General features: G+C 36.5%; 1 protein-coding gene across 1 annotated transcript in view; it reads left to right on the top strand.

Moving 5' to 3' along the window:
* Nucleotides 1–3088: 3088 nt before the first annotated feature.
* TFEC (transcription factor EC) overlaps nt 3089–21136 on the top strand; it is a 48519-nt gene continuing 30471 nt past the window's right edge. The window contains exons 1-3 of the mRNA XM_065698357.1: nt 3089–3094; nt 14837–15088; nt 17450–17545. Coding sequence (XP_065554429.1) covers nt 15008–15088; nt 17450–17545 — 177 coding nt within the window. The 5' untranslated portion in view covers nt 3089–3094; nt 14837–15007. The remainder of the gene's footprint in view (nt 3095–14836; nt 15089–17449; nt 17546–21136) is intronic.

Here is a 21136-nt window from a genome sequence, read left to right as displayed (position 1 = left end):
GTTGCAGGATCAGGGCCTAGAAAGGCGTTAGCAAAGGTAAAGACATTCTTGTACCAATAAGCAGAGATCAAACAAAACCAAACAGTCCTCCCACTTTCACCCTGCCCCCCCTTCATGAGATGGAAGTAAGTAGACACACAGTAAGCTCCTACTTAACGAAAGGAAAATTTGGGATTTGGAAATTGGTAGGTTAAATAAAAATAGTTTAACTGTGGAATCAAAAACTATGCAACCATGAAAAGTTCTAGAGGAACAGAAAATTGCAAGGAATCAAGTGATTCTTGAGAAGTGTCTTATATCAGACCTCCCAGATGGTGAGTTTTAAAGGTACGTTTAGGAAGCTAATATCCACGTTCATCCCTTATTCTAAAATATCTTCTAAATCCTAGAACTATTACACATTCTATACACTGAAATTGAGATCTGTATACTGGGATTGAGAAAATAAATGTTTAGTATGAAGTTTTCTGTAGCTTTCACTGAATCCTCTGAATACTGAAACCAAAAAACATCCCAGGTCCTTCACTTCTCAGTATTTGAAGTATGGTTATCAATCAAAATCAGCTGTTGCCCATGGCTGCTTTTCCATGACAAGCCTTTCCCCTCCTACCCATGGCAGATTTTGCACAGTGGATACAACCCTTGCACATTTTGACATAAAATCTATTTCAAATAGTTTTCTGTATACATCCTTGAAACCTTGCAACTCTACTGCTGATGTTGCCTTCTTGTCTATGAGGGAGGATAGACTGGGTTTTGCTTCAGTGAAACAGTTAAAGTTTTAAGTTATTTGCCTGCCTATTCACTGTGTGGTTCAGAATTTACTGTCTTGAAGAAAACACTAGCAACAAAACAACCAGATCTACTTTGGATCCATTAAATTATCAAAACCCCTGCTGGGAGTATTGCTGTTTCTTGATTTGCTGGTAGTCTTTTGTATGATTCCCAGCCCACATGAGCAAAGATATCCTGGCTGATGTACTCCAGCTTCAGATGTAACAACCAGGACCCTTTGTTCTGTGCAAATACAGAAAGTGAGCTAACCAGGATTTTCTGCATCCGAGCTTGTTTTCATGTTGAACACATTCTATTCCTTTGTTTTGTTTAATAGTTAAGCATTTCTTCTCTATAACCACTCAGGACATTTCCATGTTTATGTTTATTATGGCAGCACTACTTTGTGCTGCATACTGCCAGGGCCAGTTTTAGATTTGTTGCCTAAGTAAACTATCCCCTAGAAAACTGGAATATAGTCTAAATTTTTTGCTTATTATTATGTTCCAGCTTTGTCTGGTTGTTATTGTTTTGTCTACTCAGCTAATCTAATTGTCTTATCTTGGTTTTCCTTTTTTAAGGTTGTTTAGTTTTCCTTATAATGACAGACTCACCTTTCTTTTCCTTCACAGTTTTTTTCCACCTATTTTCTTGGTGAAGTTCTTTGGTTTTTCTTTCACATATTGTGGCTAGGAATAGAGGGATACTCAAAATACCTTCTAAGTAGAAACTGAACTTAATGTTCTTTGCAATGCTTAGTCTTCTGACAGCTTTTTATCGAGCTCTATTTTTTTCTACTTGCATTGTCAGCCTGATCTAGCCATTTGATCTAACTTTTCTAATTTTTCTTAATCATAGTGTTTTCTTCTTTCATAATCATATTAAAGCTAGTTCCCATTTTCCACCTATTCATCTTGAGTATGTATTTCCTGCTCTCCCAACTACTCTGAACATTACCTCAAAACTTTGTAGCAAATAGGAGGATAATGCCATCTGCAGACTTCAGGTGACTTGCATATTCTCCATTGATACCGCTATGCTTAGTTTCTTATTCAAGCTTTAAAGAAACCTTTGTGAAGGTGTAAAGGGAGTTGGTAATATAATTGGAAAGGACATTTTTACTTACCTCGTCGAATGTAAATTTCAACTCAACTGCATTATAAATGTTTTTGAAGAGAGTAAATCTATAATAATGTAAAGTGTACCTTTGGAAGTGAAAATGAAATTTCAGTAGCTGGCATGTAAATCTTGCTTCAGGAACTGAAACTGCAGGTTCAATTTAGTTAGGCTGGAGACTCATGGATTAATGTATAACCTAAATTCATCTGTTGGAGATCCAGCTGTGGAGAGGGACAGCAGGAATTCTGCATTTCCAGTAGTGAGATTTCATAATCTTTAATGACGAATATTATTGCCCATTTTAGAGACCTTTCTGACTGAAACAGTGAGCTGTACACTAATGCAGCTGCGCTCAAAGAAGGAGGGACAAGGCAAATGAACAGCTCAGAGACCAGCACAGCTACATTCTGATGCCACTTTTACCTATGCTGTTCTTTCTGTCAGTTTTTTGTAAGAAAGCCTTCCCCACTTTGGCAAGCATTTATGCATCCATTAATTCAGTGGGATGGTACTGAAAGCCACCAACGTAAGGATAAAGTCTGGACTTGCCTGCTCAAAAAAAGGATGTTACCAGAGTATAACTGTATAACTGTCTTATATATACGCTCTGCATACAGCTAAGGAAAAGGTGATGAGCGCAAGAAATTCTCAGTAAATTCTGTTGTTAAACAACTTTGAAACAGCACTGAATGAACTGGGACTGTGAACTGGGTTGAGAATAACCCTAGTGTTTGATGTTGAAGCTAGCTCACTGTAGATTATAATAATAAAAGACCGTGACAGGAAGAATTCTGTCTCTGTGCTTTGTGGCCATTTGAATGGCAAGAGTGATGACAGAAAAAATTATTGTAGGAAACTGAAAATATGGCCATACTGCTATGTTATTGATTTCTTTCAGCATCTATTCTTCAGTTAATATTGCATTTAAGACACAAATATGAAGTTTCCTTCCTTAAAAGTGCTGTATCATTTCTTCTTCTTTAACTGAAATTCCAGCCAGAGTTAAGGAAATATGCTTATGAGCCACTTCTCCATTCTCTCCCTCAAACCAATTGGATATACACAAACAGCTACATATATAATTCATGGCCAGATTTGTACTAGTCTTTTCTCATTTGCCCTCTTGTGTTCAGGTATGTGGGCTCTGGGACGATGCTGTTATGTAGAGGTGATCAAACTCATACATATCCAGCCACTGCCGGTAGGTAGCTATACTGGCAAATGAATATTACTGAATTAAACTGTGTGATGAAAATCAGGCTAGTCGGTTTTTTGTTTTATTTTGCATATGTGACAGAATTACAGTTTTATCTCTCATCTTCTTAAGACAGACCCAAAAGGCTACCATTTGCCTTCTTTCTGTAACATGGCCTACTGATTATGCTCGTAAATACTAATTAACTCACTAGATAATGAAATAAATTTATTAAAGGTAACAAACTCACTTACAAAATCTTAGAGTTAATATTCACAGCCCACAGCTTTGTTGAGGTACAAACACTGTGACATGTTTTCCTGCTGAAAGTTCTGTGGCAACACACTGAAGACTTTAAAATACAGTTATTGTTATTGAATATTCTTACTTTTAACTAAAAAATTAATTTTGAAGGCAGGCAAATTTCACATAGATATATAGGTGTGACAAGCATTTTTCTAGGCAATTCTAACCTTGCTTATTTTTAACTTGCACATTCCTTTCCACATTAGGACCATTGTTTTTGAAAGACTTGCTCTGTACAATGCAGCTTATAATTAATGCTCGTACTAATGACTTACTAGTAGTAATCTTTAATTCCATATTCACCCAGAACTCTCATTTAAGATAAATGGGAGTTTCTCTTCATTAATCCCACTAGAATCAGTCATAGTTTGTTAATTAATATGTTTTTATTTAGTGTATATTTGCTGAAAACTGTTGAGTAGTTTGGCCTTGCCCTAATATCACTCTTCCAGGTCCTTTTCTGTAGTGTTTACTGAGTGCACAATGTTTGTTGTACCTGAATTGAAATGGAAATGCTGGAAAGCACAACTCTATCACTGAAGGACATGCACTTGCTTCTGCTAGGCTGCCTTTTGGTTCTATTTATGGCGGTTTTACAGCAGTTCCTGTTCTAAAGGTTTTTAAAGGCTGATTTCAGAATTTAAGTAATTATAAAAGGAACTGAATTTTGACCTGTTGTACATTAGAAATGGTATTTTTTTTAAAACTTATTTTGTTACTGCCGAATGTGACATGTTGTGAAATAAAATTCATTTGAATACACATCAAAAGGCAAGACTGCTTGCTCATTTCAGTACTGAAAGTTCCAAATATGCTGTTTTTGTGAGATTTCCAGTTAATTGCAGAGTATGGCAAAACATAACTGTTTGGAGCCTTGCACTCTATAAGTGCTCTCTGAAAGAATTCTCAGCTTCCCTTCTCCTCTTTAGCAGATATTTGTCAGTGCTAGGCTGAAAAATATCTTTTCAGACTCAAACATGCAAAACTATAATTCAGAAAAGACTCCTCAAAATAAAATACACAACTTTAAGTAAAAAATTATATTCATTATAATTTTTGGTACTATAAGGTGGTTTGGTTTTTTTTTTCACTAACAGCTATGCTATCTGTTTAACCCCTATTTGTGAGAATAGTAAGAAATATGAATCTTATGAAATTATTGAAATATTTCAAAGGGCACATAATTATTGCACTGGGAATCCACTTTTACTACGCTCAAAGCAAAAGTGGAAATGTATTGCCAAAAGAATATACTGATTTGTTGTGTGTGTTTTACTGAAGGTAACATTTACTAACCCCATGAATAGCATGCCAACAGCATCCCAAAGCAAGAACATGGTCAGACTTACTGCTGCTTACAGCCATTGAAAAATATTTGAGCACAAAATTGCTATGGTGACTTTCAAAAACTGCTCTTAACAACTGATGTGAAATATTTTTTGTTACTTTTTTCTCATATAGCTATCCTCGATGTGCCATTCTTGTTTCTGATGGAAACGTCACCTACTGCTGTCAGTGAACCCAATCTGCTCCCCTTGTATGAAAGCATACTTTGTGGCCAGATCCTAAGCTGGCTCAAAATGATGTTGCTGCCTTGATTTCACAAAAATCGCGTTGTGAAGCTGAACCTGAGATGCCTACTTTGAAATCTTTCCCCCTTGCCCTCTTTATCATTCTGAGACTGAGGAAAGCAATAGAAAGCACATTTCTTAGGCTGAATCTGTTTTTGTATGTGTCTTTACAGAAGCTATAACCCTTCACAGACTTAAAATAACTTGTCCAACAGATTAGCCTCCCTGATGTGACTACCTCACCAAACCACCTTATGCCACCGTCTTTGTTTCCTCTGTTCTTGCAGTGTATGGGCTGGGGGGTGCATACCTCGGTACAGATTCCAAAATAAGGGAGGATTGAAACGCACAAAAAAGAGGTTAGGAAAAGCAGTGCTGTCGTCTGGTGGTGAGATTGTTACCTCTTTAAACAAACCGATTGAGCTTTTCAACCAATGGGTTTCACTTTTTTTGATGTAGTCCCCTTGGCATAGAGTCACAAATCTTTCGTATAGAAATAAGCAAAACTATCGTTTTTATCCAAAATTGCTAAACCTTTTGAACTCTATTTCTGAAGAAGAATAGCACACCAGAGATAGGCTCATTGGCTTACTATATTCAGGTCTTTTTCTTCTTTAGCTTGTGATGCCAAAACATGAAAAAGTTATTGGAAAGCATGTTATAAATATTACTTGTGTGCAAATGCTACTTGTCCAATGGAATGAAGAAGTGAGGACAAAAAAGACATACGCCTCCCTCAGAAATATCAGTATACTTAAACGCTAAAGTACTATTTTCCCCTTTTATAATTTTAGCACCAGTACTTTTTTCCACGGACTATTTGATGTCCATATCCTTACATACAAGGAAAATATACTTCTTGGATCTAGCTTCCAGGGTTATTTTGTTGTCTGGAACTGAACAGGAGGAATATTACCATCATCATTGCATCTCAAATTATACACTGCCTGCTCACCTGGGAAACCAGAAAAAAATGTGTAGGAAGCAATGAGAAACTTTTTACTTCACTCTTCCTCTTCATGTTTTTTAAGGCTGACCTCTCCGAGTTCTCTTAACCCTCAAAGTGAGATACAAGTGATAAAATTATATTGTCATATGAAACAATTAGAAATTGAAGAACAAACCAGAATATTTTTGAAACTGTTCAGGGCTTTACTAAAGTAGCCATCACATGAGTGTTCTTTCTTCTTTTGGTTCGTTCATTCTGGCTTTCACCCACTTGACTTTTCTCATCCACACATAAAAGTAGAACACTACTTATTGTTTCTCTCCAATGTTCAATCTATATTCCAAACTTTACCTATGGATAACAAAATAGACTATATGGATCTTCATATTGCAGTCATCTTTTGTCTCTTCTAAGCACTTTCATCTGACTTGAATAGTTAAAAATGCTGAGATTAAAATAAAAACTTTCATGGCTGCAAGCATTTTCATTATTCCCAATACCTGTAGCATGTCTGCAAAGCATTCCTAATCCCTGTAACAGCCTGTATTATATGAATTCTATATTTTGTAGTAGAGTTCTTTCTGATGCATGATATTTGTTAGAAAGTCTTGAATCTCTGAATGAAATACATAATTCTAGTTATGGATTTCCCATGCTGCTATAACTGTAATTTGTATGAATCTGTGCTAGTTGTTGCAGTTGACAAGTACAGAGGAACTTTTAATGCTGCAGGTTTTTTTTCTTCTACAAGGACTGAACAAACTGTACTGACAGAAGTTCATTAGCAGAAGATTTTTAACTAAACCCCAGATTATTGTGCTTGCCATACTCAAAACTGATTTTCCTTGAATATGTTTGTGATACCCTCTTCTGCATTTAATAGCATCTTATTAACTGACCTAATTTGAATAACTTCTGGAGATAGAGACAAGTAGCTAAGTAAATCTATCAGGACCTAGCTCTTTAAGCATAGCTAGCCATACAGAAAAGTTTCTTTCCATTCTTCAGATGCAAGAGTCACATTCACTGTCCTGTAATAACACTAACAATAAAGAGGAACTGGAACATTAAAGATTTATTGTATTCAGAGATGTCATGAATCAGTGAGAGAGTGGACAGGGTCACTGTGGAGTCAAAGTCAGGATATTAGCTAGGGTTTCATAATTTGATTGTGGTCCATTCTTATGCTTGTATGGCTATTAACTGTAGTGGTTGGTTTTATTCAGTTTAGATTTTCAGCTTAAACTTGAACTTAAATCAAAGGGATAGTTTTTGTGAAAATACTTCCCGTAGTTTGCTTTGCTTAACTTTATAGGCTGTTTTTATAGTGCAATGTTTAAAACTTGAGTCTTTCCTGCCAGTGAAGACCACAAAGTCATTGAGACTCATTGTTATTTTAAAACATGACAAGCTGGCCTTAAGACCTTAGGGATCCTTTCTTCAGAAGTCAAGCTGGTGATGGATAAGGAGCCATCAGAGCTGTGTGTATCTTAACTGCAGGAGTTCAATTAAGAAGCCAAGAGTGTCTCAGGTATAGCGGCACAAATAGAAGTGCTTGCTTTTGATAACGTCTCTGTAGCTGTTCAGTGCAGGTAGTTGGCTTCCCCCAACTCATTTCTGATTGCACAAGGAGGTTAGCACAGAGGAATACCTGAAAGGACTGAGCTCCATCAGTGTTCAGCGACTGTTAGAGAATGCCACAATGGGGAAATGCTATCAAAATTCCTGTGTCTGCATGGGGAATTGACAGGAAATGGCTAGCTGTAAGATCTAGCCTCTGACAGCCACAGCCCTGAGAGCTCTGCTGCCTTTTTCTCCCTGTGGGAGACTCTGTTCTGCTGCCTAATCTGTGCAGAGAAAGTTTCCTCACCCAGCACTGGTTTCTGCAAAGTCTGTTCTGCATTTTTCTGCTCCCACATTCCTCTTGCTTTTCATAATGTTTGGCAGTGTGATGGAGAATTTCCAATTGCTCCCATCCTACCCCACACTTGACAATTATCAGCTATTTTTAGACACTGAGATATCAAAATACAGAAGCAGCAGTCATTGTTGAAGACATGGCCTCTGTCAAAGGACTTTAAAATATTTCTTCTTCAGTCTCTTCACCCTTGAAAGAACATTCACAAGTTCCTGATGAATATAATGTCAAAGGTTAAATAAGATGAAAAATAGTGCGTTAGAGTCACATGAGAATTTTTTCTTAACTTGAAAGCTACTGTAAGGCATCTACTAAACACAGCTGTGAGTTGCCAGACTGGATGTCTTTTGCTTTGTATTCTTTCTTCATGCATATTAATGGAGAAGGTCTCATCTAGTCAGATCAAAGTTCCAATAAGGAAAACATTCGCATTTAAAAATTAATTACTGTTTTTAGTTTAAGTAATTAATTGACATAATCACACACTCTTTCATAACCTAAACATTAAAGTGAATAGCTACATTATTTGGTGATAGTTTTAAAGATAGAACAGAAGTATATAATTGCTAAATTAAATTGAAATTTAATTTTATTATTAAATAATTTCACAAATATGCTTTTCTCAGAGTTTCATAGAAAAAGCAGGACAAACAAATAACCGTTCATTTGTAATAGAAGTTAAAAAGGATTAATTCATCAGTAAAAATGCTTTTTTTCCTAACCCTTAAAGTCTATTTGAAAGTCCTGAGAAATAGAGCTAAAATAATCTGTATTGTGACTGTGTTTCTTATCTTAAAATGGAAATAGACTTTTTTGGAACTTACAGAACATTTTAATAATTAAAATGTTCATAATTAGATGCTTATTTTCTGGTACAGTGGCTGAAAAGAACATGAAGCCCCATAACTCAAACAGTTTCAAAGATGTGTTTTGTTCAGGACTAATGATGAACAATGTGATGCCATCAGAGTGAGAAATTTTACTTCAAAAGTTACTGAAAACACTGGAACAAATTGGCACATATAAATGGCAAACTGTAATGAAGTCTATTGAGTTTGTCCAGTATACTATGACCATATTTAAGCACATTTTTTTATAGCAGAGATTTAAATATTTATTAAATATGGAGTGAATTTTCATCAACAAAAAAGTTGCAATTATAATAGTCAGTTTTCAGATCCAAAAATCCATAAAATTGAAACACAGAAAGTGTTATTAGGCTGCTAATTCAAATTCCTCTGAAATCACAGGCTTTGTATTCCATTTATTTTTTATTCTGGTACTCTGCTTTGAGTCCAAGAATGAGTGTGATAAAAGTGTATTTTGGATTTGGCTCTCTTACATCTCTTTCAGGAAGTCATCGACCCTTAGTGTGAAGAAAACAGCAGTTAGACCATTTCCTTTTCAGTATTTCACTGTTTATTCACATCATTTCCGATGTGAGCTTGTCTAACATTATCCTTTGGCCAGTGGCTCTCACCACGCTTTCTGTGCTAGCTGAAAGACCCTGCTACATTCAGCATCTCATAGAAATTTCACAGTTTTCAATTTGACAAGAAGAATATAGCTGTGTTTCTTCAGACTTCCACTGAAACACCCTTTCCTTGGTCTTCAATTACTTCCATAGCTCTTTTCTGCGTCCTTTCAAATCTTTCAATAGTGTTTTAAGAATGTTTAGGGTAGAAATATTTTTAGGATTCCATTATTGATCTCTCTTGAGCCATAAATACAAGCAGAGTAAAGCCAGGCTCCTATTCATTACTTTCTTTATGCTATTTTCTCTTTCTTGATATAGCATCACCTGGACACTCCTGCTGAGTTGATAGTTTGTTACAAATTCTTTACAGAATCATCTAGTGCTTTTTCCATTCAGTCTTCTCCAGTGCTGCATCCTGTATTTCTTTCTACAGCATATGGAGATGCGTATTTGGCTGAATAAGAACACATCTTATTTCAGTGGTATCACTACTCTAAAACATATTTATCCTTTTTAGTTTAATTTTTCATTAGTCTCAAATCACCGATGGAAATATTGAGTAGTACAAGACTGAAGAGCTCCTCTTTTTGATGCTGAGCCTTTGCTGAATACTTTTTTTTGCTGACTACTTTTTTATGCATGTTTGTTAGCCAATTATTAATCCAGTTAAAACATGCTTTGTTGATATTGTGTAGTGTTATATTTTTAATTAGAATATTGAATGATACTAAGTAAAAAGGCACACAAAAGTTGAAGTCTATTATACCTACATCATTAACTTTGACAACCTAACTTGGAATCTCATCAAAGAGCAGAAGCAGATTTGTTTGACAAGGCTTATTTTGCACAGAACTATGATGACTAGCATTAATTATATTCCTACCTCTTAATAATTAATTAATTGAATATCTTTTTAGTTTTCTGATTATTTCTGCCAAGGCTGATGCTCGGCTAAGCAGCTTGGGAGTACAGGTATCACCTACTTGCTCTTAGTGTAATAAAAATACAAGATGTAGCACTGCTGCTTGCTGGAATATCATTGACATTGTTCATGCTTCGCCTAAGTATGCCTTCTTTCATACTTCTGGAATGCTAGATATTCTTTTACTAACAGAAAAGAAATATATAAATCTCATCAGCAAATGTGGAAGCAAAAGAGTTTGTGTAAATAAACTACTGAAGGTCTAGTTATGCCATTGTGCAATATATTAGAAATGAAAGTAAAATGAGTGTGAATGTGGGAAAAGATGTTACACAACTCTACCATAGTTTTGTAACAGGATGATGTGTGCTCAAATTAGAAAAAGCAATTGAAGAAGTTTGAGTATGCATCTGTAATTCTGAAAGGCTGCTCTTGTTTGCACAACCGACTTGTCAGTGAGTTATAGAATAGAAAAAGGTACAGTCAGTTACATGTGCATTAGTATACTTTTGGATTACAAAATCCATCTCAAAGGACAGATTAGTTTTATTCTAGTTTTGTTCTGGTGGAATTATAATGTTTGAGTTTGGGCTGGATACTTTTGGCTTCCTGCGTACTTGATGCTTCTGGTTCTGAATAGGCTTTAATTTCACCATTATTAAGAAAGCCAGATAATAGACAAAAGCAGTGCTAGGAGGGAATGGATAATGCATTTACTGTTGAACTTTATACTTTCATTCACTCCTCAAATAATCTGAAATAATTAACATTTAAAGTACAAGACCACAGCCACTGCAAAAGAATGCCTGGGAGGAGAACCAGCCTTTAATCTGTGCAAATTTGTCACCTTGTTACATCCTAAACACACAACTGTCAAAAGAGCCTATATAACTTCAGGAGTACATGGCAGGAGGGGTCAGGTCAGTGACTATATTGAGAGCTAGAGCAGATGGGCCAGTAGGACAACACTAAGTCCTGGGCTGAGTCAGCGTCTGGATTGTCGGGTGATCACTGGGTGCCTATTTCCCAGAACCTCACAACCCTCTCCTCCCCCAGAAAAACCCACTAAACCCAAACCAAACCAACAAACAAAAAGAAAGCCATGGAGATATTTAGTAGAAAGAAGGCTTCTGAGATATGCTTTGTCAAGTCACACAGCTGAATCTGAGTCAGAGATGAGAAACCAGGTTCCACAGAGGCTCCTGCTTCTTGGATGCTCTACCCTGAAAACTATGTCAGGGTCTTCCTTTACAGATGTTGTGCTTTAAACACATGAATAAATGTGTTTTAGTTCACTGGCCCTGAGAGAGGAAAAAACCAGAATGCAACTCTATATTCAGAGCGTTGTGGCAGTAAAAGGTGTGTCAGCATCAACATTGCAGGTTCTTGGTTCAAAGAAACTTTAATTATTTTATATATAGGAGGCCTCAGATTGGAGAGTTACAGAGGCCTTCATCTTAAAACTTCACATAGTCTCTAACAAAATTTTCTTACAGATTATGAGAGCTCCTCAAAAGAGGAGCCTGCTGGAGGAAACAAAACTGGGATTACTGGGCAAAATAAGGATGCTTTTAATTTCTCTTCCTAGTTATCTCTAGATTTCTTTTCCTTCCCCAGATGCTCAGGGTGTTGTTCAGTCAAGTTTTGAAATGGATATTCCACAATCTCTGGGCAACCTGTGCCAGTGTCTATCCACTCTTTTTATACCATTAAAAAGAAGCTGAAAATCAAGTCAATGTTTAATGTTTGTAACTATGGCAATAGTTATTTATAAGAGTTTATTCCAGCTAAAATTTTCTGAAAACCTAAACTGAAACTTAGTTTAATACTACTGGGATAAGATAATAGAAGTAATCCAGCATTCAAGTGGAAGCTAAACCAATTGTGCTTGGTATTTAACACTGCACTATCTGGTTTCTAGAATTACTAAGTTTTTAATTAATTAATTAATTAATTTCTGCTATTATTTCACCTGTTACATGAACAGTTTTAACAGTAATTTCTAATTTTTGAGAGTTTGACTTGCGATCTTAGTATTCCTTTAGCATAGCAAGTCTTTCCCTGCCCCCCATTTATTATACACTATCAGAATGACTATTAAAAAAAGGATTCCAGCTCTGCTTTGTCTTTACAAAGTGGTTTGACTTTCAAAAGTGCTTTATTTATTATTAGTATTGACTTCTAAGGCTTATTTAGATATATAAAAAGGATCAGGGATTGCAATTTAGGTACTTTTTGAAAATCAAGCCATAGATAACGTCAGTGGTTCTGCTTTGTAATGACTGCAACTGCCACCGTAAAGGGGTGGAAGGGTTTGCGAAATCATAGCAAGAGATCCCATCAGTAAAGTACAAGATTCTTTTCCTGTTTGTGGAGGTTCAGGACAGTACTGACAGGATAAAGAATATCATTGAAAAATATCACTCCTGTTCAAATTGATTTTTTACTTAGCAGTTAGCTGATTACCTTTCACAGATTCTCCCTTTGCCTGGTGGGATGGTCTTTCAGTGGTTTACTAGAAAATCAGGCTGCACAGAGATTTCCATCTGCCACTACCATTCTGAAGTGCAGAGAAAGCAGGAAGCAAACCACTGACTCTTCAGAAACCTTCTGTGGCAGAACCCACTTCCTTACTAAAATTCATTAAAACAAAATTTTAAACTAAGGTTGTATAGACTTTGGACACAGCAGATTTCTCATGTTTCCCATTTAATTTGAAGACATGGTATTCCGGATTTCATGCTTCAGGTAGGCATGTAGAGTTTCTAAGAGAACTGTTCACTTTGCTTGGATTCATTCAGTAACCCTGGAGGAGAACACAAGCACAGAGTGTCTGTAGTTCAGAAGCACAGAGTGGCTCTGAAACAGCAGCAGAAAACAACGGTGCAAGCAAATCCCTCCTCTGGCCATAAAATGGGACCTACTTTCTTTCCCTTAGCACATTGCATTTTGCCCAATATCAATAGTCAGGTTAAACTGGCATGCAGTAGATTTTATGTTTGAATTCTAATTAAAGAACTGCTTGAGTTTCTAACTTTCAAGATGAGCTTAAGTCTGAAGGAGTAAATAGATGCATAAGTATATGAATGATTTGGGACAGTTTAACATATATCTTTACACATGATAAATCAAGGCTTAAATTAACAGTACGTTAATCACTTTCTAAAACTACCACAAAGATCTCAGTTAAGACAAGCAATATCGTGATTTAAGTAAGTCCTAAATGCACATGTAGTTTTAAAACCTTACATAGGATGCAGATCTTTCTAACATAAAATTGAAAAATCTAAACAGTGTCTTTAAGATTTTTATATCAATATTTTAATGTAATATTATTTAATAACTTTAAGGCTTACATCAAAGTAATTAATATTATATTCATTACTGCATGACTTAATCTTTTTTGTATGACTAGAAAATTAGTTTAAAGAAACATAATTAAAATAATCCTAGACATGCCACCATAACATGATTAAAAATAAAGTAGGTACCGCAATATTGTAAAAAAATATAGCTAATTTAAATGCAAGCCCCTTTTATGGGCTATTTATCTCTGCTTATGTATGTTAGGGGAATTAAAAAGAAGTTTGTATAAATTACTGATTTTTTTTTTTTTTTTTTTTTTGAGAAAAAGGCCGGCAAGACGAGTCTTGCTATTATTTAACTAATATTAATCATGCTTATACAGAGGCCACTTGAGAAATATTTATTGTGAGAAATTTGTGACCAGTCATGCCATAGGAAGAGGAGAAAGCCACAGGGCTGAAATGACAGTAAGGTTTGTGTATGCAGTGCTCCTCTGGTAGTTAAATTGCAGGAATGTGACATTGATCTGAAACGGGAGCTGTTTGAAGTAGCAACTGTCAATGTCTGTATTCAAAGGATAGCCGGAGTCGTACTCAATTAGCCATTTTGGCATGACCACTCAGTTTATAAAGTCCTACCAACTCAAAAAGTGATCTGTCCTCAAGAGGCACTTCAAGAAGACTTTGCGGTTTGATAATAGTGAACAGTCATCCAAGACTACAGCTTGGACTCTTTATTTTATTGTTTGGGGGCTTATTCCAAAAGTACAGCAATGCCTCATTTGACTGACTGTACTTATTACAAGGTGAGCCAAATGCGGATTTAGGTATGACTGAATGTCTGCTGCTGCTGCTATTACTTAAATTGGTTGGATTATGCTTTTCTTTATGCCTTTGTTTACTGTTTGAAGTAAAAAAGAGTTACTACACAGTGATATTAATGTTTGAGTACATATATGCCTGTAGATTGATTATAATGATCAGTAATTTTAACAGAGATCATTCTATAACAAGAAGAGAAAAATTTGTAGCATGCTTCTGGTCTTTCCTCAGGATTGTTTATCTTTTCTAATTCTGTTTTTCCTTGATAATTATTCAGAAGGTTTGTTCACCTGTGTTAGGGGTAAACAACACACATATAAGAAATGCGTGAGCTGCAAACCTGAAAAATAAAGATTAAAGGTTAATAATAATTCAAACGTTATTAAAGCTGAATCTATTGTTTTGATGTTTAAGTGATCATACAGGCAAATACTGGCACCAGTAACTTGAAACTTCAGCAATTTCCGTTTCTTCCCAGGTACAAACACACTTGGAAAATCAGTCTAGGTACCACATACAGCAAAGCCAGAGGCACCAGGTGAAGCAGTACCTAACCCTCGATACCAAGCTGTCCAGCCAGACGCTCTCCCTGTCACACTCCCACACAATCCAGCCTGTGGGAGTGACCTCCATTTTAAGAAACGGACACATGCCTCCCATCAGTGACATTGGCACACCAGAAAGCCCTGTTACCAAGCTGCTGGCCCTTGGAGGAGAACATGAAAATGCGGTAGGGCAGGGCTGGTGAAAGGAATGGGGAAATGGGTTTTGGGTTCTTCTACAAAAACGTTACATGACCACCTTGCATTGGCAGTGGGCAAGAGATAGTGGAATCATGAAATGGTTTGGATTGGGAGCAACCTTAAAGACCATCTACTTTCACCCCTCCTATCATGGGCAGGGACAACTTTCAGTAGACCAGGTTGCTCAAAGCCCCATCCAACCTGGTCTTGAACACTGCCAGGGATAGGGCTGAGTTTCTTTACTTTCATAAGGCCTTTGGTTGCAGCACATGTTCCCTTAATCCTTTTGGATTACACGAATGATTCCCCTGAATCCCTGTTAATAGCTTTTTACATGATCAGGCTTCTGAATTTCTGCCAGTTAAAATGTACTATTGCATCTTTTTATCTATGTGTCATATATTGCTGTACATTTTTTGAATATGTACTTTGCAATGCAAAACTTTCTTTTTTTTTTTTTTTTCAAATGAGAGTTATTTCTGTCTGAAAGTATTATCCTAGCTGCAGAACAAAGTTAAATGCTAATTACCTTAAACATGTAACTGAAAGAATCACTCATTCATTTTTCAGTTAGCTGATACATTTATATATGGGTTACCTTGGGTAACTTGACATAGATATGCTAACTTTAGTACCACCATTGATTTTAATAGAGATAGAGCTATTATACGATGTCAGATTCTCAGTCAGTGTGAGATGTAGATCATTATGGCCTTTAATACTTCAATAGATTTCAAAAGAGACTGCTTATTAGGTAAAAGGGGAATTCCTCAATTCATAGAAATGAGAAATGGTTATGCTGTATCACACCTTGGGCTTTAACAGAACAGAAAAATCTTGCAAATACACTGTGACTCACTTGAACATTTGGATGTTATGCAGCTAAGCATGAGGGAACTGGAAAAAATAAACCTGATATTTCCTGGAGAGCTCATCTGGGGCTCCTCCATTCCTTCTGCATTGACAACTGACATTTTATGTCAGGTTTATGGATTACTGAAGGCACTAGTCTGCACAGATTATTATAATAGATGGCCTTTGCGGAGGCCTCTGTGATCAGCTCTGTGCACCGTGCTGGAACCATTCTGAGGCTGATTTTGGAAATCATGCCAGGAATAACTGGTGCCTGCCCTTGTACCATTCTATCACCTGGAGAGCAAGACGGCTGCTTGTAAACCATCCTCCTGAACTGTGCCTGGTGATGACTGGGAGAGTTATAGTTGGCACTGGCCAAAATCCGCACAGGCATTTTACCAATGATTTGAATAATCCCATCCCAGAGCCTCAGGAAATATCTGACACACTGTCATTTCCTAGGGCAGATGTGTCCTCTGGCTCAGTGTAGGCTACAGTTATATTAGTAAATAATGTAGAGCCAACACACAAGTTAGTGCAGTGAACTGTAGTAATTCACACTGTCTAATTGCTGGGAATTTCTTGGCACCTTTTTAGTCCTGACAACACTCTGCTGGGTAAGTCTGGGCACAATTGCTAGGACAGCACATGTCTTGTTTTTAGAGAGGGAGAGGAGTGCATGCATAAGCTGTGCTGGGCCATGTGGCATAAGAGCCTGTGTTGAAAAGTCTTTCATTGCATAGGACCCTCTTGAAAAGCCTCAGAGCACAAGCCAACTGCTCCTGCACATGGTAGAATTAACAGTGACACATTCATAGAGGGTTGTTTCCCAAAGTTACTCCATGAATGAAACCAGACTAAAATTATCACTGAAAACTCATGCTGTACCTTGTCCAAACCTACGTGTCTGCAAATTATTCACTGTTTCATCCCACCCGTTCTATCTGCTTCAGTAGTTTTTGATTCAGCTTAGAACAAAAGTGGGACCAGAAGGCTCCCTGGAGAAGTATCCAGTGTATTGCCAAACCAACACAAACCTCTGCCTGCTGAATCTTGAGAGAGGTGTGTAACACCACATCTTGGGTGACTCATGCTGTTGCAGAACCACAGGTTCCTTTCAGCCTTCCTGCACCAGTGCAACAAACCCTGTGGGTTTGACACATTTGATGAAGGTGACATATCACAGCTACAACTTAGCAATGCCCTCCTTGTCATCTGATCCCGGTGTTGTAATAAAGGCTTAAAAAGGGGGAATGGGCTGGTGTTTGGGAGGAAAGAAGTGATTTGCTAAACCACAAGAACTGTTTCCACAAGAAGTAGAAAATGTGAATATTGTGTAAAAGTACCTGAAATATTTGAATTTTAAGATATAAACTACTGAAATTCAGTATACTGATGTAATAAATAATCAAGATTAATTATTCTTCATTTTCAAAGTAACATTTTTTCCATTACTATTTGTAATGATTGGTCTTAACATTTTATTTTATCAGATGGAAGAGGTGATTGAAGACATAATCAATATGGAATCAAGTTTTAATGATGAAGGGATAGGTTGTTCTGAAACTCCTCTACTAATGCAAAGAACTGTAAGTATTCAGTGAAATTTCCTCTTGCTATTTATGACAGAGAATTGCATTGAGTGATTTAAGCACATGCCACACTTCAGAAGCTAAAGCAGTATTGTCAGTGGACTTTCCTCCTTTCTCTTCGGTTGCTTGTCTTCAAGAAATATTACAGGAAAGGGTTCAAGTGTGGTGGGACACAACTGTTTTAAGTGATCTGATTAGCATTTGGGTTTCTAGCACAGTTCCAGGTGTGGTGCATAACCCATTGGAAGTACTAATTCCCATTCAGGACTATGGGTAAGAGAAGCCTCTGAACCCTAGAAGGTTGTTTAAATTCTTGCTTAAACATCTTTCTACCTTACCTAAAAAAAATCAAAGCTTCCCCATGTAATAGTTCTTACAGTACAGTAGTTTTTCCAGTGCCCTACGCTGAAGCAAGGGTGGGCTCTATTTCTTGATTTCATAAAGGCAAATCGCACTTAGGTGAACAATTTCAGGGACAAAGAAGAGAAATGTAACTTTTCAGATTCAATGCTTTATAGCAATAACAAATTGTTAATCCTCTGTCATTACAAAAAGACATTACATAATTATTACAAAGATTACTTACATTTCCATATATGTTACACATTTACAGAGGAAGAATGGACCTTTTCTGGACTCAACACATTGAGCTTATTGTTTGTGAAAATAACACTGTAATGAACTTTATAAAAGGGATGATTTTAGTCCTCTCAACCCTTATTTATCATCGGAACTATTTTTCCACAAATTTTGTACTCGGGGCTTAAAATGGTTACTGATAAAGGCAAACTTCACTCTGGTGAAGGCAGAAGGATTTTCAAAGGCTTTGCCAGCCTACAAAATTAATTTCAGAATACAGAGTCAGATGCTTGCTCTTAATCACCCTCTGGAGGAACATCTTTTTCTGACTACAGAACATCACTGGCTACAAAAGTACCTTAGGAGATAAGATCTCTACACCTTTGTGTTGCCCACTACACAGTCTAGTATTAATGATAATTAATAATCCCATGAATGCCCGGCATTTGCATGTCAGTTACAGAACTAATACAGTCGGACTGATTTATATGTATCTCAGTACAGAACATAGCAAAGAAATGGTCCCTGGGGAGTGAATTAATATTTTGGCTCGAATTAACATGAGGCAGGGGAGGATCCTTTCAGGTGGGCTACTGTGGGATGGTGATGAGAGGCATGAATTCTGGGTTTTGGATTGGACTCATACTCCCTCAACACCCTTTAAAACTGGATGATGTTAATCTATGCTAATTCCAGCCTCATTAGCCTTTATCTTCAGCCGTGAAGGACATATCTCTCTGAAACGTATTGAATAGCCTATTCTTGACAAGCAAGGAAATATGCAAGGACTTTTAGGCCTAGCTGGTATCTTATTTGCAAAGATTTGACCCTCCTGCAATGCCTGTGGGCCAGATGTTTATATTTTTGTTTGTGCTGAGGAAATCACCAGGCTGTTAGGTAAGACAGGGTGCGTATTTCCAACTCTCTCTGAGCAATATTATGCAAACTAAAGCCAGCCTTCAAAAAATCATGCGAACTGCACCAGTGTGGAAACAATCAAGAAGTGTCTTTGCCTCTTCTGTCTTCTCTTTTGGCAATACGTATTCAAAAATATATGAAAGAAATGGGCATAAGGAGGTAATGTTTAGCATTTAGGTCATGACTCACAGCTTTATGGCATCTTTCAGGCAACATCCTCAATCTGCCTGTAAAATTTTGATCATAATCTGTGCTATAGAGAAAGATAGAGAGGCAGGTAGAAAATAAGCTTTTTAGATCCAGTTTTTCATTATCACACTAAGTGTAATGACATTTTCTTTATTTGAGTTAAAAATGTGCATGTTGCAACAGTGTTAGATGAGGAAACATTATCAGGAATGAGAGAGAAGAGGAACTGGGTTTGTGCTGTACCCAAACAAAGACTCATAATACCTCTTAAATACTTCTGCACAAGGCTATGATGGTTACCGTCAGCATAGTGAGACCGAAATTACAAGTGAGACTGAGCTGCTTGTGTACCTGGCTGATTCAGTGTTTGCATTCTCTTCACACTTCTCCACTGATTTTTCTCTCCTCGGCATTGTCTTGGATTTGCCAAAGTGCAAAAAATCTGTGCAAAACAAACAAACAAACAAACTCTGCAAAAAATCTGATTCCCTTCTCTTTCAGAACGTGGTACAAGGTTTGGGTGCTTTTTTCAGCAAAATCTTTTCTTCAACAAACCAAACTCATGAAGACATTTTCTTTTCTCAATAGATAGTGGCCGAAGTAAGGGACTTTGCACTGTTACCTGTTGTGTCTTGCAGTGAATTAATGTTTTCTTTAGCTAGATGCATCCATATACCATTTTAACGGCACATTAAATGAAGACATTGAATTCTGTGAGACCACTCATGTGAATAATTGCTCAGAGGTTCATTGTCTGACCCTGTATTAATGAATTACAGTCATGTATTGGTAGAAACAGAGAAGTGAAAGCCAGAACATTCCTCCATCTCTCATTAAAATAATTACAGCCTCTGAAGAGTAGATTACCTGGCTTTTATTGTGTTTAGACCCAAATTCATAATTTCATAAAACTTTCTGGCTATGGATTGGCAATTTTAAAATTGCTCAAAGTAGGGAGGTATCTGGCTGTGTTTCTATTGCTTTTAACAGCACTCTAGTAGTAGAAACCTACTTTTTATAATAATTTTTTAGAAGTTCAGTTAAAATATGAGTTGGTCCTCCCTATATACAAGATGTCTTAATTCTTCTGAAAATGTTTATAATCCCAGTTATATCTTCGTCCAGAAAAATGTAGCTGAAATAAAATCGTAAATATTCTTATGAGCTATCATTTGATGACAACAGTTTGTTCACCATGGAAAAGGCAAGATTAATAAAAAAGCCTTCTTGAAGATTACACCAATTTAAAGTCACTTTTCCTTGTTATAATAATTTAGTTTTATAAAACTGTTTACTAACAGACAGCAATGTTTTTTTTTCTATATTATCATATATGAGGTCAGGTTTCTTCCTGAACTCTTAGAAATAATTAAAAAAATGAAACAAAGACGACATGAGTGAGTTTTAGAAGTGAGTTAATGTCATGTATGTGACAGACATTTGAAAAGTAAATATTTTTAATTTTTATCAGATTTTCATTCTTACTCAAGATCCTAACAGTCTATTCAACATTCTGTAGTGAATTTAAAGTTTATTAACTTCCCAATGTTCAAAACATAGGAAATATAGATGTACAGGTCTGTTAATGTAAAGCATATATGACGCCATCATTAAAAGTTAAAAGCAAGTTCTAAAAAGCTATGGTCTACGTTCTTTTTAGTATCTGAAAAAGGAAATTTTAAGAAATGTTGTGTTAAGGCAGATATGGAAAGCATTAGTCACAGTGAAGAGAGCCAGAAAAGAGCAGAATTCAAAAATAGGTTCTCTGTGGTTTTCAGGATGTGATTTGACAGTGTGTGACCTACTGAACATTTACTTGTTACTAAACGGTGTGTTTTGCTAATATACGTATACAGCCCTAGGAGTCACCAGAAAACCTAGTAATTTTGCAAAAACAACAGT

The sequence above is a fragment of the Lathamus discolor genome, chromosome 1 (assembly GCF_037157495.1).
Source record: "Lathamus discolor isolate bLatDis1 chromosome 1, bLatDis1.hap1, whole genome shotgun sequence".
Taxonomy (NCBI): Eukaryota; Metazoa; Chordata; class Aves; order Psittaciformes; family Psittacidae; genus Lathamus; species Lathamus discolor.
Note: the sequence above shows the minus strand (reverse complement) of the source record. Positions and strands in the feature narration are given on the sequence as shown.